At 41.0% G+C, this 27,792-nt stretch overlaps 1 protein-coding gene across 2 annotated transcripts in view; it reads right to left on the bottom strand.

Annotated features, from left to right (window-relative positions):
• Positions 1 to 27,792, bottom strand: part of tdrd3 (tudor domain containing 3) — a 96,430-nt gene that overhangs the window by 4,543 nt on the left and 64,095 nt on the right. For both annotated transcript variants that reach the window (XM_084307591.1, XM_084307592.1), the window contains exon 12: positions 1,741 to 1,866. In XM_084307591.1, the coding sequence (XP_084163717.1) occupies positions 1,741 to 1,866 (126 nt within the window). The remainder of the gene's footprint in view (positions 1 to 1,740; positions 1,867 to 27,792) is intronic.

The following is a 27,792-nucleotide window of genomic DNA, read 5'->3' as shown; positions in this document are numbered from 1 at the left end:
GGGCTTCACCCGATCGCACAGGACCCCCCGATTCATTATGCTGTGGTGGGTTATGTCGTGGGCCAAATTGACATACGATCTACCAGATGGCAATTAAATAATTGGAATATTCTTTTTGGAATTCCACCGGCCACAGGTAAGAGGAATTTAACGTCAATTTCAGCTTGATTGTGCCTTCGCCCTGATCAGCGTATGTTGTTGTACTAACGAATGCCGTTATTGACAATCAATTAATCAGAAACGAGCCCCCCCCCCACCCCCTTTCATGCATTCATTATGGAACATAATACCGATCATATCATATGCATTTGAATTTTTTATTGTAGCGTGTGTAGGGACGAAATGCCAATGGATAATATATAATACACGTCGTGGGCTATTACTAGCCTCCCAGGAATTACCCTAAACCGCTCTAAAACCATACTTATATTCACCACGGTATAAAACGGGAATGTATGGATGGAAAAATTATTTATTTTTCACATCTTGAACGATAGATACTCGATCCATAGCTATAATATAGAATATAGTTATAGCCCTGCAAACAAGGCGACTGACTCCATTGGTTTAATGTGTGGCAGCACATAGCCATATCCCGGAAACAGCGTGGCAGAGAATGAGTTAAGAGGTTAATGTAGACTAGTCTTATTAATGTAGACTACTATTAGTGTTTCCTTCAGTTATCTTAGTCAAGTACTTTTAATGTAGACTAGCCTTTCCTCAGTTATCTTGGTCAAGTACTTTTAATGTAGACTAGTCTTTAGTGTTTCCTCCGTTATCTTACAGTAGGTCAAGTACTTTGGAGTTAATGATTTGGATCCTGCAATGTTTCTCTGTTGCAATAGCATTTTGTAACTTGCTTTTGAAAACGGTTCTATACTGTAAATACAGGTGGTGGTTGTTGTTGTTCTGTAATCAGATCTGTGAGGTGGTAAACTGTAAATTGTGTTGGGAATACCTTGAATAGATATTTTCAGGAGAATTCTGTTGCTAGGGGAACAGCTTAAGCCCCAGTGTATTTCCTGTCAGCTGTTGTACTAGCAAACACTGAGATAAACTTGGGCCAATTTAGAATAGTTATGTTGTCATGTTAGAAAAGGATCACTATAGTTGATACATGTCTATACTAGGGATGTCCGATATTATCGGCCAATATTGGCATTCAAATGTGATATCGGAATTTTTTTTTAACCTTTATTTACCCAGGCAAGCAAGTAAGAACAAATTCTGATTTTATTTATTGACAAAAGTATGCATAATGTTGTGTTAATTCCACAACAAGAGATATGTAATGTTAATTACCTGAAATTATTCCGTTTTTGGGGGGGGGGGGGGGGGAACCCTGCATATATCGGTATCGGTTGATATCGGTATCGGAAATTAAGAGTTGGACAATATCGGTATATCGGTATCGGTAAAAAAGCCAATATCGAGCATCCCTAGTCTATACTAATACTAACTCTAAGTCTATGCTCATTCTCTCTAGAACACCAGTTGGGACTTCCGAGCCAGTCAATGCACAATGCATGTTTTGGAATTACACTGAAGTATGTAAATTATATCCAAATGTAATAAATATTAAATCATATCATATTCGTATAGTATCACAGATATAACCTTCGAGACATCATTTCAATATAGTCTGACCTTGTGATAAAAGTCGAGACAGACTGCGGAGATGAAAAACTAGGAACCTGGCAAAGTCTCAAAAGGTTTGATTGACGGCTTCCTGTCTCTTACCCAGGAGTCAGCAGTCAGGGGTTTGATGTTGTTCAACAGGACCTCCTCACAAGTGCCGTAGTCGCTGAACACCACCACGGCTGTGGTGCCTGACGGGTGCACAGCATCTATCCTCGCGCGGTAGAACTGTGTGGGCAAACACAGAGAGGGAGAGATGTCAATTCATTTGATTATGATGATCCTTCATCCCCACTGCAATTCGTTTTTTTACATAATAAACTCTGTATTTTGCATCTTTGCACGTCTGTCTGTGCGTTTTCTGAATCTGAATTCTCTGTGCACCAACACATCATACCTTTCCCCTGTATATAATTATTCTTACCTACTTACACAAATTAATATAACCCATATAACTCTGTATGATAGAATGTACAATAATGCTGTATGTATATATATATATATATATATATATATATTCTTACCGTATTTGTAAATACCTGCAAATAATAATTTGTACATATATGTAGATACTATATCAATATCAACAGCAGCAACAATGACAGAAACCAGGGTGATTTTGTAGGGATTTTGCTGGTTACAAAAGCTGCCAAAATCCCTTGATGAAGTTATGATTTATTATGTTTATTGGGCGGCTACGTGGCGCAGTGGGCAAGGCGCTCGCAACGAATGCTGGACTCGAACAGGATGCCTCCTGTTCGAGCCCCGCTCTCCACATTGCTTTCAGTTTAGCTGGTCGTCCACAGTAATACACATTGGCCGTATTACGGGGAGGGAAACTGAAGGGTGGGAATCGGGCGTTGTGGACAGCGACTCCTACAGGTCGGTTGGTGCGCCTGCGCAGTAGAATCAAGAAGCGACGGGGGCGGGGCCCCTCCAAAGCCCAGACCCCCGACACTGAAAGATCGAGCCGCGCAGGTGAAAAGATGCGACGGCTGTTACCTCGAGTATCGGAGGGGACTCGTGCTACAGTATGTATGACTTAGTCCACATTGCAGCCGGCTTGTGGGAGGCAAGAAACAACGTTCGAAGACAGGGGAGGGTTGAATTGGACGATATGAAAATTGGGATGGGAGAAAAATAGAAAAATGGGAGAAAAAGTGGATAAAAAAAATGATTTATTATGTTTATTATAGGGATGTTAACAATTAATCGAAGATCGATTGATAGATTGTTAAGGATTTACTCAAACAAACAATGATATGTTACAATGTTGTCTCTTATTGCATTGTAGCCGTCAGTAGAATGGTGTATTTTCAAAGCATGTTTCAATGAACAGATAGAGGGTGCAATATAACGATAATGAAGAGGAAGCGACTACCTCTGTGTCTGGAAAATAAGCAAGAGAAAAAAACGTGAGAAGGAAACTTGCAAAATTAAGCAGACTAAGAGAAGCGTTGATTTTGAAAAAATAAGTCTGCGCATTTATCGAAAACGGCATGATCGATATGGTTGACGGCGAAGGATTTCTGCAAATGATACACCTGCTTGAGCCAGCGTGCCATACCCATCCTGAGGCACAACCACCTTGTGCATCGAGACCGATGCAAAGTTAGGAGTTGCTCGCGGAACGTTACCAGTGCTCGCAAGGTTGCATTGACGACAGACAGCTGGACTGCCCTAACGACCGAAAGCTATGTTACCATCACTTGTTACTACATCACGAGGACTGGTGAGTCACCACTGCGGTGTTGCTAACTAACGTTAGCAGTTTACCGGGTCGGCATATGGCAGACCACCTCGTGTAACAGTTAAAAGAAGCCATTCTCCATCCGTGGATACAAATCCGACTGACTGGTGGAAAGTCAATGCAGGGAGATTCCCCAGGCTGGCAAAGCTGGCACCCCAGTACTTCTATATACCCATGTTTTTGGACTGATTGTGATGCAGGCTGCATGCATTCCTGTCTGACCATGTCGATATGCTGGAATCGGGACCATGCATGTGAGACAGGCTATTTATGTAGGCTATCTTGTTGCAAAATAATAATAATAATAATAATAATAATAATAATAATAATAATAATAATAATAATAATAATAATAATAATAATAATAATAATAATAATAATAATAATAATAATAATAGCCTCATTAACACTATGGTCGCCAAAAACGCCGTAGGACGTCTTTCCCCGCCATGCTCATTCTGCCAAAGACGCCGTACCACGTCTTTGATATCAATATTTCAAAAATCTGTGATCGAAATCATATTTCTCCCCCGGAGACTTGAGATCTACTCTTGATCCCCTCTCAACTCTCCAACGGTTCAAGAGCGCCATCTGGTGGCCGATCGGCGGATCGCCCAGAGCGGAAACAGGAAATGGAAGCTGGTGCTCATTTCAATTCGGTCCGATCACTCGGTAATAGTCCCAGGACTCGAGCTAGACACAACGGATAGCAATCCGTTACCAATAACTCGATAAACAACATGATTTGGACGTATATACTATTATACAACCTGGAAATGGATCGCATATTTCTACATCCCATAATAGGAATATTTCTGTTCCACGCTCATCGCCCAACGCTATGAGGAAGCTACGGTAAGATTCAGCGTTATTTTTTAACGTGTTCGATACTAACTGCTCTAATGATCATATCACCCACACTAGATGAATCATCCAACGTTGGCCACGGAATTATAAACGACCCCCCCCCACCATCCGGTCAACATCAGATGATCAGTAGTAACTTCTAGAAGCACGTCCATTTGAAATTCTTTATCTCGCGCAGATTGCTATCAAACTGTATGTGATCATCAATATAATGCATTTGGGGCTATAAATCACGTTTTGGAGAAAGCTGCAGAAAACGATAAAAACATACTTATACTTTAGACCGTATTTTAGTATGAATATGTGAATAAAAAAGTATAACGTTGCTACACCCTGAACAATAGATACTTGACGTTGAATGGGCCATAGTAATGTCAATTTAGCAATACAATTTAAAAAGTTATAGCCCTGCAAAGAAGGTAAACATCCCCATAGACAAATAGAGCTGGCAGAGGATGGTATATTAAGAATATAAGCCTGGCGACCAAAGTGTTAAAAATACTATTGTTGCTTCATAACTTCTTCTGCGCCAAGAACGAGTTTACTCGTTATTGCCCGCCAATCGAATTGTGCCAATAACAAGTTTACTAGTTTCTATGATCATTATTTCCTTTATTCGCTATTGCCATTCATAATTCATCCAGCAAGGCTCCGGGAGACTCTGGACTCTGTCTGATATTGCAACGGCTCAATACCGCCGCCTGGTGGATTTCGGGCGATGTTGCACTCACTCTAAACCGGATGGTGCGTTCTGTGCATCGGTGAAAATGTTCCGGGCAGAGCTCTCTTGTTATGTGGATCCAGACAAACACTCTAGTGCAGTGATTCCCAACCTGGGGTCCGCCAGGGGGTGCAGGGGGTCCGCCAGACCACAGATGATTTGAGGTCCTTTTTTTTTTTTTTTTTTTTTTAAGAGAAATATTTAATTAGCATATTTTTATCATCAGAAGCATGAATAGTCTCTCCACTACAATAAAAAATAAAGATAAATAAATAAACATCTAGACATGATTTTTGAACGTCCTTAGGAGTCTAACCTAAAGAGCTCCTCCTCCTGAGAATGTCCCCCCTTTTTTTGTTACATAATATAAAATTACAGATTCATACCTTCAAAATAAGCCATCAATTGTCAAATTTGAGACGATAGTTTTCAATCAATGTCCTATCAAACATTCTGGTAAAATCCTAACACCTTTTCAGTATAGGACTTGAAGTAGATCCAAGTTCATTCAGCTATCTGATGAGAGAACTACACTCCCAGAATTCAATGTGATCATTGTCACTAGAACCATTTCACACCTGGAGCAAAGGCCCAGTCATTCCTTTGTTATCCCAGTGAATGGACCCAGCAGGAGGCCTAGCCTGTGTGTGTGTGTTTCTGTGTGTGTGTGTGTCTGTGTCTGTATTTACAGTACTGTACCATATCAAAAAAAAATAAGCAAACTAGACTAGATGTAAATGTAATGTGTAAATGTGTAAATGTAAATGTGTGTGTGTGTCTGTCTGTCTGTGTATGTGTGTATGTGTGTGTGTGTGTCTGTGAAACATGTCTTGTACTCATTTACCTCACTAAATACAGCAATGTGTACTGTAGATTTCAAGAGAGAGAGAGAGAGAGAGAGCGACATTTATAATAATTATATTATTAATTCGTTTTTTTACACACACACACTAATAACATGATCATAACCAGAGAAAACAAGACCAAAGACAACTGGAATAGAATATCACACAATTTTATTAAAAACACATAGAGAATAATAATCAACAAGAAACATCAACTGTATCAATTGTATTGTACAATGAACAACCCTATATATCACTTTTGGATTACAATAGTAATACAAGGTGCCTCATATGATATTTGGCAGAGAGCGCGACCACAATGAATTTAGGCAAAATCTCCAAACAAATTAAATTATGCACATGTATAAACAAAAAATAGGTGTCTCCTCATGGTTGTATCTGCCTGTTCTGTATCACACTAAGTGATATGTGAAAAAGCAGTTCCTGTCTGGAATGAGACAGAGGGCCACACCACATTCACCGCACTTCCAGGGGGTCTTCATCTTACAATGTACGCAAAACAGGCGGCCAGCCGTGGCCTTCTGGGATTTATCTGCCTGTTGCGTGATCGCAACAGGTGAATGGTTCCTTGGTAGGCGGTCCACTGGTGCTGTGGGTAGATTGTCCACTGGCACCTGTACAACTGTGATGCCACACAGCTCAGCTACCAGCTCCTGCTGGAAGACCAGGTGGGTCATCGGCTGCACCTGCTGCTCTCTGCAGAGCTCCATGTGAAGAAGGTAGGAGTTAGTGGCGGCAATGTCCAGATAATGATAGAGCAAAGTCCTGTACCATCGCATGGTCTTGTGGTGTGCAGAGTAGTACTGGATGAGTTGGTCAGACAAATCAACGCCTCCCATGTACTTGTTGTACTCCAGGACAGGTGTTGGGCATGCAATGTTCTCAATGGACCAGGTCTCACTGCGCTTGTTTTTTTATTCTCCTCAGCACAGTTTTTCCAGCGAATGACTCGTGGATTGTGGAGCAAACAGAGACTTCACGTGTGTCCATCCACTTCACAAAGACCAGTGGGCCATCACGTAGCCACCTGATGGTGCCCCTAGCATCCTTCTTTTTGAGAGCATTCACCTCTGTGCGGGGGCAATTCTGAGCATTTCCTGGCATTTTTTTTCAGACTACAACATCAATCCATTCATCTTTCCTTGTGACAATATGTCTACCACTGTACTAGACTGTACAAGAAATTCCTTCTGTAATGTACTGATTTCTTTTGATTCTCTGTTTGTGAGAGAGAGAGAGAGAGAGAGAGAGAGAGAGAGAGAGAGAGAGAGAAGAGAGAGGAGAGAGAGAGAGAGAGAGAGAGAGAGAGAGAGAGAGAGAGAGAGAGAGAGAGAGAGAGAGAGAGAGAGAGAGAGAGAGAGAGAGAAAGAAAGAAAGAAAAGAAAGAAAGAAAGAAAAGAAAGAAAGAAAGAAAGAAAGAAAGAAAGAAAGAAAGAAAGAAAGATGTACTACATTTGTGTTCTATATGCACAATTCTCTGAGCATTTCCTGGCATTTTTTCAGACTACAACATCAATCCATTCATCTTTCCTGTGGACAATATTGTCTACCACTGTACTAGACTGTACAAGAAATTCCTTCTGTAATGTACTGATTTCTTTTGATTTCTCTGTTTGAGAGAGAGAGAGAGAGAGGTGGGAGAGTGGTGTGTGTGTGTGTGTGCAGGGGAGTAGCTGGGGGGGTGGGGGGGTTAGGATGATTCCAATGGGCCAGCAAATGCCCCAATTTTTTATAGATTGGGGCCCCACATTTTTATAATTGGGGGCCCACAATTGTTTCTTCATGGGGCCAGAATCTCCAGCTACGCCCCTGTGAGCGCACCGTTCTACTCTAGAGAGCTGTCATGACCGTGATGCGCGCTTGAATGAACTGCGAGATACTCTAACTCGTACACACACGCACTCTGTCTGCCATACAGTAGTTATGTTGTTTTAGCGCGACGTGGGTATAACACGGGCGAGGATGAAAAGCATAAGCTACTTTATACATAAATTAACGGTCCGTCTGGTCCTGTGTATTCTCGAGAGAGAATAATAATAATAATAATGCAGGACCAGATTATATCATTTTATCAACGACAGACAGAGGAGAAACACAACCCCCCCCTCTCGCGCTGAAGAATATGCATATTAGATCACTCAGCGATTAACACCTATGCGCTGTTGGTGTGTGCGCGCGTCAGCATGTGACGCGCGATTGTAGTTTTTATGCAAATGGAGATTATTACAAGCATACCATCTAGCAGAATTAAACGTATTTACAAGTCGTATTAGGTTTAGCAAGTTGGGGGACCTATACCTTACATGTAAAGCACTAGAAATGGCATTTTTCTATTTTTATCGATTTCTGAAAAGATGTCCTTTTTGAGCATTTATAGGGATTCGAATTTCTTTTGTTGTCCGCCGACGGGTTCAAAAGCTCCAGCGTGACTCCTAAGGGTTAACAGTAGGCTACCTGGTAGGCCGCTAAAACGCGAATCAGTTGACTATCACTTTCCGTAGTTAGCCTAGCACGCTAGTTAACTTTCTCGGCTCATCTGCATTCCGCGCCAGAGGCGAAAATGTGTGACAAACGAAAGGGATGACGGCAGCTAATCTGCAAAAAAAGTTAGGACCTACAGCAATCGCGAAAATTACATCACCATGGGCTTCACTGAGGGACCAGACAAACGACTGAGAGTGTGATTTGTGGAGAAAAGTTGGCAAACTCGAGCCTGAAGCCCAGCAAGCTGAAGAGACATCAGGCGTCTAAGCACCCAGAAACCGTTGGGAAGGATCCGGACTTTTTTCGGAGGAAGAAACAGTCTCTCAAGGAGAACAAGCTGTTGATGTTTAGAGTAGCGTGGAGCAGGGGTGGCCCAGCTGCCGCGATAACCGCATTACCGCGGTATCGCTGTTGCATCACGCTCACCGCAGAGTTAGGCTGAATACCGAGTCACCGCTGTTTTTTTATCATAATAATAAAGTTTGGCTTGCGGCTTGCGGCTCTGCAGATATACCCTACTCGGTTCCAAGCGACCCTATTGGTCCAAGCCTGGCTCTGCGGCTCTGCAGATACCCCCTACTCGACGCGTCACACTTTGTAGCCTCTGAACGAAAAAAGAACGCCGCGCCGCCATCTTTACTGCCTCGCTCGCTAAGGATGCATTTCATTCAGGATTTGTTTGCGACCCAGAACCAAGTGCCATAACACAAAAAGAATGGATTCACTGTGTGTTCAGCCTTATTATGATGAAACAAAACCGACATCACCCAATTTACACAGAGCGGAGAGTTTAGGTTCACACAAGATTGCTGATGTGTTAAGTTTGTTGTTGTGATTAGCCTAATACTACAGTCAGCCGATACACGAGAGGTAACAACGTTAAACCGGGTTTGCTTGGTAGAATACACAATGAGAGGTAACGTTAGCTTTGGCAGAATAGACGCAACGAGAGTCTGGTTAATGTTTGTTATTGATTGATTGATTGAAACTGTGTTAAACACTGGCTTGCTGCAAGCCCTCGGACATCTATGCCCACGGAGCTTTCAGTGTACACAACAGAGCGGCGGCGGCCCCGCCTGCATCCCCATTCCCCAAACGGAGTAGTACCTGGCTGCAGTGGAAAAGGAACGAAGTACCAGGTGCCTAAAGCGGGTCGAGTCGAGTAGGTAATATGCAGTGGAAAGCGCCATTAGACTAGAGGCAGGCTATAAGAGTAGACTACTAAAAAAAAAAAAATGCATTCAAACTTTTTTTTTTTTTTTGTGCGCACTGTGCGGTAATTACCGCGGCGGTAGGAAATATTGGCGCAATTCGTGCGGTAAGGAAATATCAATACCGCGGCAGCTCTAGTGGCAGTGATTTACAGAAGGCTACCGAAGCCTCCTTTGAGTGTTCGCTTTTAATTGCAAAAGCAAAGAAACGCACAATATTGGCGAGCTCATCAAACACCGCCTGCATCAAAATGGTTTTAGAACCAGCCTGCATCAAAATGGTTTAGAAACTGTGCGGCCCACAGGTGGCGGATAAACTAAAATCAGTACCACTCTCGAACAATGTAGTGAAAGACCGAATTGATAAGATGTCAAGTGATTGCGAGCAGCAGCTGTCAGAAAAGCTTAGAAAGGGTCCCTTTGCCATACAACTTGATGAAACTACAACTGTCGCAGACGAGGCTGTGCTCATCGTTTATGTGCAGTATATCGAAAATGAGGATCTGAAGCAGGACATTCTCATGTCAGTCAACGTTACTACCACCACTCGAGGTGAGGATATTTTTACTGCAGTGGATTCTTACTTCATTCAACATAAATGCAAACCGTTCACCATTAGGGCCTGATTTGAGAGGATGAATACAGGATTTGAATATTGGCCAACATTTTGAAATACATATGTGCAAGATGAGATTTGTTGATTGAAGGCACAAGTCAAAGAAGCATAGTGGGTCTAATTATGATGCATATGCCTGTGTATAAGCAGTTTGTCATTAAAATGACAAAGAAAAGTATTAAAATGACAAAAAAAAGTATTTTATGGTATTTTATTAGGAGGGGGGTCCAGGAATTTCATCAGAGATGTTTGGGGGTCCCTGGGGGAAAAAAGGTTGGGAACCCCTGCTCTAGTGCATTGGATCGCTTTCGAGACGCAATAATCAATATGCTTTCGCCGTTTATTGCGTCGTACAAACTGAAAACGGATCTAGCAGATGGAAATCAAATAATTGGAATATTTTTTCTCCAGACTCATCGGCCACAGGTAAGAGTAATCTAACATTAATTCCAGCTCGATTGTCCATTTATTTCATTGCAATCAACGTATGATGTCGTACTAAAGAAAGCCGTTACGGACAATCAAGGAATCATAAACGACCCCCCCCCCCTTTCATTCACGCATGATGGAGCATAATGTATACCGATCATATGCATTTGAATTCTTTTATGTAGCCTGTATAGGAACGAAACGCCAATCGATTTTGTATAATATGCATCGGGCCTATAACTCGCGTTCTAGGAATTACTGCAGACCACTCTAAAAACATACTTATATTCACGACGGTATTAACACGACAATGTATGAATGGAAAAATATAACGTTCCCACATCCGGAACGATAGATACCCGATGTTGAATGGGCCATAGTAATGTCGATATAGCTATAATATTTAAAAAATTATAGCCCTGCAAACAAGGTGAGTGACTCCATAGGCTTACAGTGCTGGCAGTGAGCGCTATAAGATGGTCAAACTGCGTGGCAGACATTGTGTTAACAGTTGGTTGTTTTCAGCGTTTTATGCACATAATCTGTTATTTAGTTAGGCCTATTGGAAATGTTCGTCGACATAAGTAGATTTTTCGTTTTAGTTTATTTATTAAGTTAATATAAAACCGTGTTTAGAACATTGTTGTTTGTTAAATACATGCTTTTGATTGTTTTTAACCTCTTAAGTCATTAAGCGCCACAAGCTTCCCCCATCCTTCACTGTCTAGCGCCAGCTTTTCTTGACCATTTTCACGATATTTCACGATCTTTGCGGAGCTATTGTATATTCTATAGTATAGCTATGGAGACAATAGTATGGCTCATTTGACAGACACTATTTCTAGTCCAACATGTAAAAAAGAGTTTGTTTCTACACACTGTAGTTTGTAGTTTATTACATGCTAAACATCGCCCATTTCCGAAATAGTCCAGTCTTTTTCCATAGATCGCGAGATAAAACATGTAATATGCAATAAGCCCAAATCGTTCTGGTTGATCCCCTGAACCCCCAAATCAAAGGTATATACCATGTACACATGTGCCTTCACAAGATCATCGGGGGGGGGGGGGGGGGTAGTCTTATCCCGAAAATACGACCGTTACAAAACGCTTGGTTTATGTCCGGTAAAGTAATACACTGTGATCGTTACAGAAACATGTTTCAGGTTTGGTAATAGATATAGGGGGTCCTTACCTTAGCCAGAAGGTACTCCAGAAAGAATAATTCAAATGATCCCATCGGCGATCGCGATTACTCGCTTATACGTAATTACACGTGTTTACGGGAAACTATAGGTTTTGACTAGGCGAGCAGATCTGCTAGTGATTGCTTTGCAAGAGCTCCTCCCCCTCAGAGAGAGTCTTGATAGTCCAGTTCATTCATCGTCTCTACTGATCCCTTTCTATCAGAGTTAAAAAGGTAGGCGATACTGCCACCTGGTGAGATTGATCCCCGTCTCCGGCGGTCTCGTAGTGGTGACCGGAGTGCTGAACGTCCCGCGATGATGACAGGGAGGTTGCGACCCTCTCTGCGCCGCCCCCTATCTCCCTGTCTCCGGCTGTCTCGGAGCGATGACCGGAGTGTTGAACGTCCCGTGATTAAGACGGGGAGAATGAGACCCTCTTTGCGCCGCCCCTGTGCCTCAAATAGATCACTATCAGCTCTATCTTTAATCTTTCAAAATGTTCAGTTGCTATCGCTATCAGCTCTATCTTAAATTTTTCAAAATGTTCAGTTGCTATTGCATGCACTCATCTGTGTTTCACTACACACATGAGTGCATGCTTACCAACTGTCAGTGTGCAACACTATCACCGACATCTAAGAAGGGAGATCCCCCCTTGAATGGCCCTTCTAAGGTTTCTCTCCTCCACACTGCCTGTGGTGCATTTTTCCCTATTGTTTTAGTGAGTTTTTCCTTACCTTCGCGTGGGGTATGTCTGGGAGTGTTTGCATTCATTCATTTATTTGCATTTATTTTAAATTTGTTGGACCTTATGGTGTTCTTGTTTTGTTCTTGACTTATTGTTATGTTTCTTCTTGACTTGTTTAACACTTTGCATGCCACGCCCCGAGATTTCTCGGGTTTACCCCCCGCGGGTTGAATGTCCACTCACGAGAATTCTCGTATTTATTTCTTTTAGCTATCTGAAATCATATTTCATCAACCAAGTCTACCGTTGGAAATTCAGCTACCTCAGGCACTCAGATGTGAAAAAAGCGCCCCCTATAGTCTCCCAGGTGGTAATTCACCCTTTTGGATTGAACTCAATGAAAATGAATGAGAAAAAAAAACCCGCACTCCACATTTTACTTCTCACTCACGCAGCCGGCATCTACCAGCTTCATGCTGGACTCTCGGAGCCGCGGGGAATGTGTGTTTTACTGTATACAGGGTGAATCAATAAAAAGATTGATTTTTTCTAATGGCGATCAGGAATTGGAATAATCCATTTGGATACCATCTGATCTCAGGTAAGGAATCTATGTTACAAGTCTAAGGATAATCAAACTCGTTTTCACGGATATATAAGCTTTTATGTGATTATGTGATAATGCTGTTTGACTATGCGCGCAGTCAGGAAATAGGAGAAGCGATTTTCAGCGTGCGCCACGATCGTGCATGCGTACATATACTATCGATAATCTAGCGTTTATTTGAAAACGATTCATAAATAGGCAGAACAATGACAACGTTCTAGAATATTCCAGTAAAAGGCGATTATCATGGAAACATTTTTTTTCTCTGTGAAAACGAGGGGTTTTCTAAATGCTATGAAACGGAAATGAACCGATAAAAAAACAATCTGCTTTGACAATGTTGACTGGAAATAAGTCATTGATAATGCGACGGGCAGATTAGACACATAGCCATAATTTAAAACATAGATTAGGCGATATTAACGTTAACATTGAAGTGGCCTTGGGCATTCAAGGGACTAATAAGGAATTAAACTTGGGCAGTCAAAGTGTTAAAGAAAACATGTCCGGCCCATAGGGACATTAACGTGTGTTGTCGGGCCTTACAAATAAATTTGATTTGATTTGATTTGACATTGCAATTCCAACGTAGGCAAACGAGCCAGGGACGGCTAGAGTGATCCGGATGAACGGGGATCAAAGGAAAAATATCAAAGGATCTAAAAATGTATTATTACTAGTGCTGTCAATCGATAAAAATATTTAACTCGATTAATCGCATGATTGTCCATAGTTAACTCACCATTAATCGCAAATTAATCGCACTTTCAGTGCCGGCCGTGTTTTCCTTTTTACCCTGTTGAATGCCACCATCCACGGCCAATGTTAACGTTAATATCGCCTAATCTACGCACGGAGCCCACATATCCGAGGACTTGACATGGACCACACACATTGACAGTGTTGTGAAGAAGGCACGACAACGCCTCTACTTCCTCAGGCGCCTAAGGAAGTTCCAAGTCAGTCAGAAGATCCTTAGGAACTTCTACTCATGTACAATAGAGAGCATCCTGACCGGCAACATCACCTCCTGGTTTGGGAATAGCACTGCACAAGACCGTAGCAGACTACAAAGAGTGACACGTTCAGCCGAACGCACAATTAGAGGGGGGCTTCCCACCCTCCAGAACATTTACAACAAGCGGTGCAAGGGGAAGGCTAAGAGAATTATTAAGGACTCGAGCCACCCGAACAACTGCCTCTTTGAACTGCTGCCGTCAGGCAAGCGATACCGGAGTCTTAAGGCGAGCACAGAAAGACTCAGAAGGAGCTTCTATCCCCAGGCCATCAGGCTGCTAAACGAACAATAATCGCTAAACGAACAATAATCACTATGCAACAACCATCAAATGCACACAGCACACACACCCACACGCACACACTCACTCAAACAAACAACACACTGCAGCACCCACTCTCCACACTTTAGATCACACAAACACACTTACACTTTATATTTATTGATAAAGGATTTGCACTACAACTCGTACACCTACTGTGAATTGTACCTAAACTGCACCTCGTCCATTTATGCCTTGCACTATATAGTATTGTATATTAGTACACTGCACAGTATTGTATATTGTATGGTAACTACGTCTACGAACATTGTACATATGTCTAAACTGAACACTGTGACCTCTTTTTTTACTTCTAATTTTTACTATGTTTTTATTTCATACTTATCTTGTCATGCACAGTCTCTGGAGCGCAACAGTAAGAAGCATTTTGTACAAAAGTATTCTGTACTTCTGTATGACAACTATTAAAGAAACTTGAAACTATGTTTTAAATTATGGCTATGTGTCTAATCTGCCCGTCGCTTATCAAAGAATCATTTTCCAGTCAACATTGTCAAGGCAGATTGTATTTTTATCGCTTAATTTCCGTTTGATAGCATTTTGAAAATCACCCGTTTTCGGGGAAAAAACAACCCATGCCTATGATAATCGCCTTTTACTGGAATATTCCAGAACGTTGTCATTTGTCGGCCTATTTATGAATCGTTTTCAAATAAACGCTAGATGATCGATAGTATACGTGTGCGCATGCACGCTCGTGCCGTGCGCTGATAATTGCTGCTCTTATTTCCTCATGGCTTTTACAGTCAAAACAGCCATATCACATAAACGCTTATATATCCGTGAAAACGAGTCTGATTATCCTAACACTGATAACATAGATTCCTTACCTGAGGTCAGATGGTATCCAAATGGTTTATTCCAATTTCCCATCGCCATTCGGAAAAATCGATAAATGTATTGATCCATCGTGTGTACAGTATAACACATGATCCGCGCGGCTCAGAGGCTCCAGAATGAACTCTGGTAGACCCCGGCTGCATCAGTGAGAAGTAAAATGTGGAGTCAGAAATCCGTTCTCCCATTCACTTTCATTGAGTCCATTCAAAAGGGTGATTTACCATCTGGGAGACGATAGGGGGCACTTTTTTCACATCTGAGCGCCGGCAGTCCCTGGATCTCCAACGGTAGGCTCGCGTGATGCAATATGATTTCAGATCGCTAATAAAAAATTTAAAATAAATACCCGAGAATAATCGTGACCGTGGCATTCAACGGTCGGGGCGTAAACCCGAGAAAAGCTGTGAGTGGCATACAAAGTGTTAAACAGATCTTTTTAAGTTCCAAGTTTTAATACTCTTATCAACATGCGAGTCAACAAATGCTTGCTTTATGCAGCCATTTAACACAAAAGGATGACCCTCATGCATTGCAAATTTGCATCAAATTCAAAACAGAGTGATGCACAAAATAACTTAAAAGACAATAATAATTTAAAACAATGAATAAAGTGTGCATGAAATAATAGGGGAAAGAAAACGTTAGGAACTTGTTACATTCACCCACACAAGGGCTGAGTAATCACCCCCCCCCCCTCTCTCTCACACACTCTCCCATCTCTCTTTCTCTCTTGCCCCTTCCTCATCTCTCTCACCCCCCCTCTCTCTCTCTATATATCTCACACACACGCACACACACACACACTTCAGAAACAAACATACCGTAATTCCTCTAATAGTGACCTGTATTCAATTAAAAACCGACTCTCTATTAATGACCGGGTGCGCTGTTGAGCTAAGCTATTATAAGCCGACCTCCTAATACAAACCGGGTTACTAATATACGCGTGAGCGAACCGCTCCAGGGCTGTACACTGCGATGATATCGTCGCGAATTGCCCCTTTAATTGGCCGTTGCGATTGGTAAATATTATCTGGGGGCGGGCTTGCGAGTAGTGCTTTCAAGCTTTGCATTCGCATTTCACTCCTAAATTATCCAAGGCGTGTGATGACGCGATGACGTCACTCACGCGAGCTGAGCAGTGAGCACTCAGCAGGTATGATCAGCGGGAACAATCGACTGAGCACTCACTCTGATAGACTGGCTGACTGTCTGATTTAGCTATGAAGAAAAGTAAAGTTAGTATTGCTTCATATTTTCGACGCGTTCGACCTCCTATAGTGAGCCGAACTGAACTGAACTCAGACACACGGAGAGAGCTGCGGCGTCTGCTGCTCCTCCTCCCTCCCGCACCCGTGGCTGTTGTAAACACTAGTCTCTAGTGGGACACTGGGACCTCGGTGAGCCTGCCAGCCGGCTAGCTACTGATAGCTATCAACAAATGCTCCAGTAAGTCTAGTAGTGCATGATAGCTCGCGTTAGCTTACTGTTCAAAATGAAACGTCCCATTAAACTAAATAGTTCAGATAGCTCCTGATATCAATGTCTTATAACACTGAGTCGATGCGTATTCGAGCTGAGGGCACGCTGAATATAGTCAATAGGGTCCAGCTGCAGCGCCGGAGAATCCTGGCCGTAGCTGGAGGCTACAGTATAGGGTCCAGCTGCAGCTCCGGGGAATCCTGGCCGTAGCTGGAGGCTACTCGAGTACACACAGACAGTGGAGCTGGTTGCATATAGCGAGCATTTAGACTTGTTGCGTGGTGGCGATGTCTCGCAGATAATACAACTACAAGTATGATTATATAATATATATATTTTATTAAAAAAAAATTATATAAAATAGATTTTTTTCTTTTTTTTTTAAATCAAAAACAATCGATCTAAATAATGGTATAATTGTTATTTAAAAATGTGCCCCTAAATTTTTTTTTTTGCCCCCTAGTGAAAAAGCTTAGCGTACAGCCCTGCGCTCCTTACTTCCATATGGAACACGGGTCGCGCGCAGCACGTAACACAACAACAACAGAGCAAGCATGGCTACCGGTACTAAACAGAGACAAAAGTTTGACGTTAAGTTTAAAGAGGAAGTTTTGAGGTACGCATAACTGGAGGAGGGACAAAAAAGTGAGCGAGGAGATGGAGACACTACTTTCCGAGTGGAAACGTTATGAGAGCTAACGTTGCTACCTACTGTTCCCGGAGCTGCTAACTGGCTAACGTTATGAGAGCTAACGTTGCTACCTACTGTTCCCGGAGCTGCTAACTGGCTAACGTTATGAGAGCTAACATTGCTACCTACTGTTCCCGGAGATGCTAACTGGCTAACGTTATGAGAGCTAACGTTGCTACCTACTGTTCCCGGAGCTGCTAACTGGCTAACGTTATGAGAGCTAACGTTGCTACCTACTGTTCCCGGAGCTGCTAACTGGCTAACGTTATGAGAGCTAACGTTGCTACCTACTGTTCCCGGAGCTGCTAACTGGCTAACGTTATGAGAGCTAACGTTGCTACCTACTGTACCCGGAGCTGCTAACTGGCTAACGTTATGAGAGCTAACGTTGCTACCTACTGTACCCGGAGCTGCTAAGGTAAAGTTACTTGATTTCACTTTGAAAACGTTGAAATGACCAGTGACCACCTGTAATTGCACTGTTTACTATTTGATACAGTACTTGGTTTCAATAAATGAACCCAGTACATTTTACTGGGTTCAAACTGACACAAAATGTTGATTTATTCATTATGATCCGTTTGAAAATTTGAAATATAGGCCTCTCTCTTATACATGCCTCCTCCTAATAAAAGCCTGGTACTCGCTACAGTTGAAACAAATACAAGCCTGTGTCACTATTAGAGGAATTACGGTAGTATCAATGAGAGCATCAATAATACACCAGAGTGAAGTCTAGTAAAAAAAAAAAAAAAATGTTAAAAGTTTTAAATCTTTTTTTTTCTTAAAAGTTAATCGTGAGTTTAAAAAAATAGTGGTGTTAATATAATCGTGCGATAACGCGTTAATACTGCATTAACTTTGACAGCCTTAATTATTACGTGTTTGGCGCTCAAGCGTTGGCGGTGAAACACGTAATATTACGCGTTTGGCCCCCAATGAGTTAATGTTCCGACGGCCCGCCCTTGTTTGACGGTGTTCCGCTGTTGGCTTTGTTAGTACAGTTGGGTTGTTTTCAGCGTTTTATGAGTGTAATTTAGTTAGGCATATTGGGCATAAGTAGATTTTTCGCTTTTGTTTATTTATTAAGTATAAAACCATGTTTAGAACATTTTTGAATGAGTTAAATACATGCTTTTAATTTTTTGAAGTGGTGAGTGACTTTTTTTGCCACATATGCAGCTCGCCCGCTTAACTCATTGACTGCCAATAACGAGTATATTAGTTTTTTGCACCCATGCGTGGAACGCCAAAAACTAGTATATTCGCTTTATGTTTTTTTTAATTATATATATATATATATATATATATATATATTAGTGCTGTCAAACGATTAAAATATTTAACTCGATTAATCGCATGATTGTCCATAGTTAACTCGCGATTAATCGCAAATTAATCGCATTTTTATTTATTTATTTTTTTACCTTAAACAGATCTTTTTCAAGTTCCAAGTTTTAATACTCTTATCAACATGCGAGTCAACAAATGCTTGCTTTGTGCAGCCATTTAACACAAAAGGATGACCCTCATGCATTGCAAATTTGCATCAAATTCAAAACAGAGTGATGCACAAAATAACTTAACACTTTGACTGCCTAAAAACGCTTTACAGCGTCATTGCTGGCCATGCTAAAGTTGCCGGGGGACGCTGTACAGCGTCCTTATATCAATATTTCAAAAATCTGGAATCGGATTCATATTCCCCCTCCGCTGGCCTGAGATTCACCAGCAGGACCCACTGAGCTCTCTGGCGGTTCAGGAGCGCCATCTGGTGGCCGATCGGCGCAAGCGCTTAACAGGAAGCGCAGTAGAGGTTGTGCTAGATGTCCGTATTGCTTCCGGCCACTCGGGATAGGTTCCGGCACTCTAGCTCGTCACTCTACATAGCGATCGATTGCCAATAACTCGATAAACAACATGATTTGGACGTATATACCATTATACAAGCTGGAGATGGACCGGGTAATAATATATCCCATAATGATAAAATTTCTACTCGACGATGATCGCCCAACGGCGCGCGGAGACTGGGGTGAGTTTCAGCGTGTAACGTTACCATCTTCGATACTAACTGCTTTTATCAACATTTGACCCACATTAGATGATTGGTATAACGCTGCCCACGGAATTATAAACGCCCCCTCGCCCATCCGGTCAACATCAGATGACGTGTAGTAACTTCTAGAAGTACGTCTAGTTGGAATTTTTTATATCGCGCTGATTGCCATCAAACTGTATTTCATCATCAATATAATGCATTTGGGGCTATATATCACGTTCTGGAGAAAGTTGCAGAAAGAGATGAAAACATACTTATACATTAGACCATACTTTACTATGAATATGTGAATGAAAAAGTTTAACGTTGCTACACAATGAACAATACATATAGGAATTTGAATGGGCCCTAATAATGGCAATGTAGCAATAGAATTTAAAAAGTTATAGCCCTGCAAAGAAGGGGACTTTCTCCATAGACAAATAGCGCTGGCAATCTATGGTATATCATTAATTTAACCCAAGGCAACCAAAGTGTTAAAAAAAAATAATAATTTAAAACAATGAATAAAGTGTGCATGAAATAATAGGGGAAAGAAAACGTTAGGAACTTGTTACATTCACACACACAAGGGCTGATTAATCACACACCCCCCTCTCTCCCTCACACACACACTCTCCCAGCTCTTTTTCTCTTTTGCCCCTTCCTCATCTCTCTCACCCCCCTCTCTCTCTATATCTCACACACACACACACACACACACACACACACACACACACACACTTCAGAAACAAACATAGTATCAATGAGAGCATCAATAATACACCTGAGTGAAGTCTAGTAAAAAAAAAAAAAAAATAAAAAAAAAAAAAAATAAAATTTAGTTAATCTTGAGTTAAAAAAATTAGTGGCATTAATAGAATCGGGAGTTAACGCGATATTAACGCGATATATTTGACAGCCTTAATATATATATATATATGATACTAGACACTCTCCCGCACCTTGTGTATGGATGTGGTAACACTGTGATAACGATCGAATCCCGATAGGTGGCAGTGTCGCCTACCTTTTGAGTACATCTGGGTCAGTTTCCTGACCCCCACATAAACTCTGAACAGCAAACTATTTGTGAGAGAGTCTGCAATAGTGATCCGTGTGTAGCGAAGGAAAAACAAGGTGTCAGACTATCCAGACGTAGGGCTGGGCAATATGGCCTCTAAAAGGATATTGCGATATTATTTGGCTATATCACGATACACGATATATATCGCGATATTTTGACATTTCCTCTAAAGCACTTAAAATGCTTGATTTAACCATTTGATGCATACAGTCACGCCAATATGATAATTATAATAGTCCCTGCAACATATGTTTGTATTAAACCATGAAGATGCTTTAAAAAATTATTAAATGAAAAGTTTCTAAAAATGTACTAAGAGGGGGCGCCCTCGTGGCGCATACCATAGTGCCTTGCGCACCTACGCGGCCGACCCGGGTTCGATCCCAGCTCCCGTCGTTATTTGTCGCATGTCCTCCCCACCTCTCCTCCCGTTCGCCCTCTCCTCTGTCGGTCCTGCGTGGCCAATAAAGCTGTAAAAATGCTAAAAAATAAGTAAAAAAAAAATGTACTAAGAGTAGTCTACTGACACACTAATAAAAAAATATATAAATAAAATTTATAAAAATATAAAAAAAATCTAGTGTAAGACAATTTACATAACTCTTGGGTGCCTAAGACTTTTCTATCCACTTTAGCTAAAAACACACACACACTTTATATATACACTGTAACTGAGGGGTTACAAAACCCTGACTGTATTAAAGATTGTGATAGATTAAACCACTGCTAGTTATGTACTTTAATTACTGGCCAGACAGTACATCAAATATAGATGGTCAACACCCACAAGAACACGGCATTGACACAGAAATACTATTGGAGGGTAATTTATTATTATTAGGCAACGTTAGGTTACAGAATGAGAATTAGGGTCGCGCTTGTATGGCGAAGAATATACGTAAAGTCAGTCAAGAGCATAAGTCACTAAGAATAGCAGGAATCCTACGATGGGTCTAAGCTGACGCCACCTGTTGTATAGTAGCAATTATATAGGGCAACACTGGTACCGACTGGAGACAATGGGTTCCCTCCGGGGTGTAAGGCCTGGAGGGTAGAGGAATGTTCGGGTACTCCGTCTGATTCAATGAGGAATAAAGAGACTCCAGGTACAGGAGTCGGTCCCTGTAAACTCCCTTGATCAGCAGCCAAAAGCAATACCGTACTTTTCGGACTATAAGCCACGGCTTTTTTCCCCATTTTTCGACCCTGCGGTTTATATAACGGTGCAGCTTATATGTGGACAAAACCCGAAAATCGAAATATTGCTTTTTTTACTGCATTGAAATGTTATTTATCTGTTCCCTTATTTGCTAAACTTAATACAACTTGTAAATGAGTTAATGTTATTTGTCCGACAGTATTGTGTCCCAATGGGAGTCATTCTCTGTAGAGGTGGGAACTTAAAGCTCAATATAAGAACGGCCATGCACCACCACTCACAGAATCGAGAAAGAGCAATCAATCTATCAATCCTTTCCGTGTCCGGGCCGCGTGAGGTTTCCCGTGTTGAGTCAAATTAAGCCACAGGCTCCACTCCTTACATATGGTAATTAAACATTAAAACACATGCGGCTTATAGTCCAGTGCGGCTTATATATGTACACTAGGGCTGGGCGATATGGCCTAAATATGATATCACGATATTTTCTGACCTTTCGGCGATACACGATACACATCACGATGTTTTTCTTTTTTACCCCAAACAATTCATTATGAGGCTTACCAAGACAGTATTTGAGTTTGCAAGCTAACATTAAAGACAAAATAAAATACCCATGCATTTAGCATTTTTATATTAGATTTAGATTATTAGATTATATATTGCATATGAGATATTATATGATTTAGATATGAAATATGATGAATTGAAAATGGGGGACCCTGATGTAAACAAGACTAAAGTCTTTCTCTGGTCTGCATCCCCTTAACAATTGTATGTATTGAGCTGTACTGTACCCATTCTGCAATATGTTAAAGTTTTAAATCAATCAATCAATAAATAAATAAATAAATAGCATTTTAGCATTTTTATGAAACTACTGTATATATGTATGTCTCTAAATGTTTTGATGAATTGAAAATGGAGGACCCTTATGTAAAAAAGCCGAAAGTCTTTTTCTGGTCTTCATCCTCCTGTACTGTATTGTACCCATTCTGCAACCTTTTAATACAGTTTTCATTCATTCATTCTGACGGAAACATAATCATTTTGATTGACAGTCGAGTCTGCCAATGACGTCACACCGCTTGCACCCGCCCTGCTGTTCTTAGCACCAATCGGCAAGCGTTATTAGTTTTTGACTTCCTGAATGTCCCGTGTGCTGAACATCAACAAAGCTACTAACGTTAGCTCCCCGCAGCCGTCGAGTAGGAGACCAGTGCTTCACAGGATGACTAAATGAGGCATAATGATTTTACTACAACGAATGTTATAATAAAAGCCTTTCCATACATCTGTCTGATTGAAAACTTTATTAACAGACCGCGGAATGGGCATATCTCAGCACAGGCTGAGATATGAACGAGTAACGTGTGGACAGATTGACGCGACACAATCCTCTTGGGCAAAACATCACGATATCCACGATACGTTGAAAAAGTGTATCGTTAATGAACTGTACCCGATATTTATATAATATCGTCATATCGCCCAGCCCTAATGTACACATCATTCAATTTAGCTGCTGCGGCTTATAGTCAGGTGCGGCTTATAGTGCGAAAAGTACGGTAGTTGTAATCCAAATGCCCGACAGCATTGATGACAGCTAGCCAGCCCCGTCCACGAGGCAGGCCCGAGTTGTAATCCTCACGAGGTTAAATCCCAAACGATAGTGGAAATCAACGATGCTCTTCTCCGGTAGTCACGTCCCAAATCAATATAATCCAACCAGGAATGGTTCTGCAATCGCCGACGCCGATTCTCCTGTGTACATGTCCAACGGTTCTCCGCCTAGGACTCCTCGGGTGTGGGCGACATATTTAGGCCACACAGCCTGGTTAAGTACACTAGCTAAAGACACGACGAACCGCTGGGTAATGCTACACACGAAATAACTGTGGCCGCACGATATACAATAAATGATCGACTATTTACTTCACATTAGATTAAGTCGAACTCAACGTTACTTCATTACACTCTGACACTTTTACCATTCTATTCGCACGCGGTTCTCAATGCTCTGTTTAGACGCAAGGTTGCTCACTTCACTGTTTCACCGAACTTGATGAACAGCTACTTAGACGAACACAATGAACTACTGCTGTTTACACCTGCGCCGTATTTATACTTAAGTGAATATCTAGTCCCAACCTCAGTCCTTGTCTCGTATTACTACGCTGACTCCGGGCATGTTCTGACATGCCTGTGTAGCACTTGTGTTAATACCAGTAACAGCTGTTTGCCACGGGCACAGTTCTAGGTCCGAATGCGACAAGGAGTAATATACACAATTAAAAGAATAGTAGACCAGAGGCAGAGTTATAACAATAACCGGTGTTTTAATTAAAAGCGCGCTAGATAAACAGTAATAATACATACGTACGTAAAGTATAACTTATGCTTTGAAGGATCCCTTTTAGATTAGGTCAGTAACCTCTCCTTGCGGGAGGGTTAGGTCGATATCAAGGCCTAGGTCGATTGGATCAACACATTGGGGTTCGTTCAGACGTCTCTGAGGTTATCATCGGTAACTCTATATTAGTTTATCAGGGAATGCAAATACCTTATTAGGTGAATTGGCCCTTTAAACTCTTTAAACCAGGAAGTGATTCGGCGATAATCGATGTGTCATCTAGAATGGTCTATTATGACATCACCACAAACGGTGTAGAAGGTTCTATTATAACATCATACAATGGTAGCATTTACCCTCTAACTCTTATAGGGGAATATCTGTATCCATATATCCAGTTAAATCAATTCAAATACAAAATACAATATCAAAATAACATAAGATGAACGGGATTGCCTCCCTTGGAAGTCCTTGTAGTCTCGTTCAGTTCAATCCTACCGGACTAGTGGTGTAGCAATAGTTGAGCACTAGTTGAGCATCATGGGTATTCACATCAGGCTGGCACAGTTGTCTTTGAACTTGCCGTTGGGGGCTTGCGCGCTGGCGCCTGGGGGCGCTGTCCAATAGGAGAGCGAATATTACTCTGGTATGAACGCAGGTAAAGGGATATTCCGTGTATATATATAAATAATATACAAAGTATATCAAACGATAAATATATATTCTCAGTTTAATCTGGCCCTTCACAACATACACACTACTGTGAGAAAATAATAATCTCACACAAAGGGATAATGGCTTATAGCAGACTTAATGATTTTAGAATATTTCAGATAATGAAATTAAGTATTTATCATCAACTATCCAGTTAGTATTTATATTGTAACGTTTGGCTACTTTAAATCATTGAATGTAGAGAGAGAGAGAGAGAGCGTGATGTATTAAGTTTGAATTTGAGGTTTGAGTGTCCTAAGTTGCCGTAGTTGATGATGTCACACCAGGATGTCATTGTCAACACACAGAGTTGGAACCATATATACTATGGTTGGAACCTGGAGGAAGCTGCATAAAGCGATATAAAGAAACAAATAGCGAATAAATGTGAAGTCATCTTTGAACCTCTGTTGTCAAGCCTCGTCAATATAACCCCCCCCCCCCCCCCCCCCCCTTTCCTCACTAATGGAACTGGTGTCGCGGAGTCACATTAGAACGTTAGTTAGCTTAGCGGCTAACGTTAGTTAGCTTAGCAGCTAACGTTAGTTAGCTTAGCAGCTAACGTTAGCCAGTTGGTTGCGTCAATTCAATTCAATTGCATGTCATTGAAGGTCCGAGCTGGTCTGTGTCTAATGAAATGACAATCCGGCCGAGGATGTAACGTTATCTGTTCAAAGCGTCTCACCGCACCGCAGTAGTCGCAACAGCACGTCCAGAGCCCGAATATTTCACTGAAATGTTCAGCGATAGTGACACAGACAGTGAGATTACAGAGTCAGACCCAGATGAGGCGGAATGGATGCCAAGTCGAGAAGCAGGTAAAATTACCCATACATGGTTTTGTGAATAGAACAATAATATCTATCAATATGAGGCAAGAGCCCTTTGACCTGGAAATGTATAAGTGTCGAGCAACAAGCACGAACTGCGCATGCTTCACAAAAGACGCAATATCTCTTACTAGAAAATGAGCATGGATTTTTGGTAAACTGGCCATTTCTGGGATTGCGCAGGAACGGATGTATGTAGAAATTAGGCATAAAAAAAAATCTAAAAAAAAAAAAAAAAAATCGATTTCCGATTTTAATCGATATTTTTTTCTCTTGAAAATTAGAAACGCCAAGGAAATCATTCAAATAACCTTTGTTTTTATTTGACAAGAAATTATCAAACCAAGATGAATTTCCCTATTGGGATTGAAGTGCAAACCTAACTTTCACCAATCTTCACTTAAAAAAAGAATATATATATATATATATATATATATATATATATATATATATATATATATATATATATATAAAAGGTTACTCTTGATCAAACAAAGATGAATGTCCCTATTGGGATTAATAGTGCAATAACTTGCTTTTTCACCAAACTTAAATAAAAGGTGCCTCTTGATCATCAAACAAGAATGAATTTCCCTATTGGGATTAATAAAGTGCAAATCTAACTTTCACCAAACATCACTTTTTGTAAAATAAAAGGTGACTTAAAAAAAATATATATTGAAAATCGATTACATTTTTCAAAATTGTCCTAAATCATTCATTCGAATTAATCGATACAATCGATTAATCGCCGAGCCCTAGTAGAAATAAACGGTTTCTTCCCTGTTGGGAGTATAAATATACCGTAAGCATTTCAAATGAGCCATAGTATGTCTCCATAGCTATTAGGGATGCAACGATTAGTCGACATAAACGACGACGACGATCATAAAAACTTGTCGACGCCGAATTTTTGCGTCGATGCGTCGTATAAAAAAAAAGAAAATAAATATATATTTTTTTATTATATATTTTTTTTGGCACTACCTATCTTTGTGAAAGTGGCTTCTCAGCTCTGGTCTAGCTGAAGACAAAGCAGAGGAACAGATTGGACATTGAGCATGACCTCAGAGTTGCTTTGTCTACCATCACCCCAGACTTTGAGACACTTGTCAGGAGCAAACAACATCCCCAGTTATCCCATTAGTTCCCTGGGATGTTAAGCTAAGAAGTCTGCTAAGAAGGATATATTATTTATTATTATTATTATTAAATTTCATTGTGTTTTTAGCCCTAGTTGCACTTTTGTTGCAACCCCAGTTATCCCATTAGTTCCCCCAAACTTACTGTCGGTCTGTTATGTTAAGCTAAGAAGTCTGCTAAGAGCCAGGAAAAGGAGCCGCGCCCACAGGAAGCAGAGATGGAGGGTGTGACAAAAATAATCGTTAGATTAGTCGACTAATCGAAAAAATAATCGACAGATTAGTCGACTACCAAAATAATCGTTAGTTGCAGCCCTGATAGCTATAATATAGAATATACGATATGTCATCGTCAAAACGGTCTGAAACGCTGGCGCCAGGGAGTAAAGATGGGAAAACAGCGTGGCAGTCAATGAGTTAAAGTAGATACAAATGTGTTTTAATATGTCTAGGCCTCTATATTTCTATATGCCATGCAATGTTGCAAGAATGCAATATGTCACTGCTGCGGAAATAAACCTTTTGATTGAGGAAACAAATACATTTGTTATTGTTTGGTAAATTGGGTATTTTGTTACAATTGTTCGATTAATTGATCGTTAACATTATCAATGATAGAGTAAGGAACGTGCTTACAATTTGCAACCCTAGTTTATTATAATAGCACTTATTGTAAAATAAACTGTGTGGGTATCAAACAGGAAGAAAGACTGTCAGGTTTTAAACTGTGTGGGTATCAAACAGGAAGAAAGAATGTCAGGTTTGAAACTGTGTCGGTATCAAACAGTAAGAAAGGCGCAGGTTTTAAACTGTGTTGAGTAGGCCTTCCGCGATAAGCAATAAATCGATTAATCGGCGCGATAATTAACACTTTAATCGCCAAAACCGCCGTAGGACGTCTTTCCCCGCCATGCTCATTCTGCCAAAGACGCCGTACCACGTCTTTGATATCAATATTTCAAAAATCTGTGATCGAAATCATATTTCTCCCCCGGAGACTTGAGATCTACTGTTGAGCCCCTCTCAAC

The sequence above is a fragment of the Notolepis coatsorum genome, assembly GCF_963971535.1.
Source record: "Notolepis coatsorum genome assembly, chromosome: 2".
Classification (NCBI taxonomy): Eukaryota; Metazoa; Chordata; class Actinopteri; order Aulopiformes; family Paralepididae; genus Notolepis; species Notolepis coatsorum.
The sequence above is the reverse complement of the archived record's forward strand: the minus strand, read 5'-3'. Positions and strand labels throughout refer to the sequence as shown.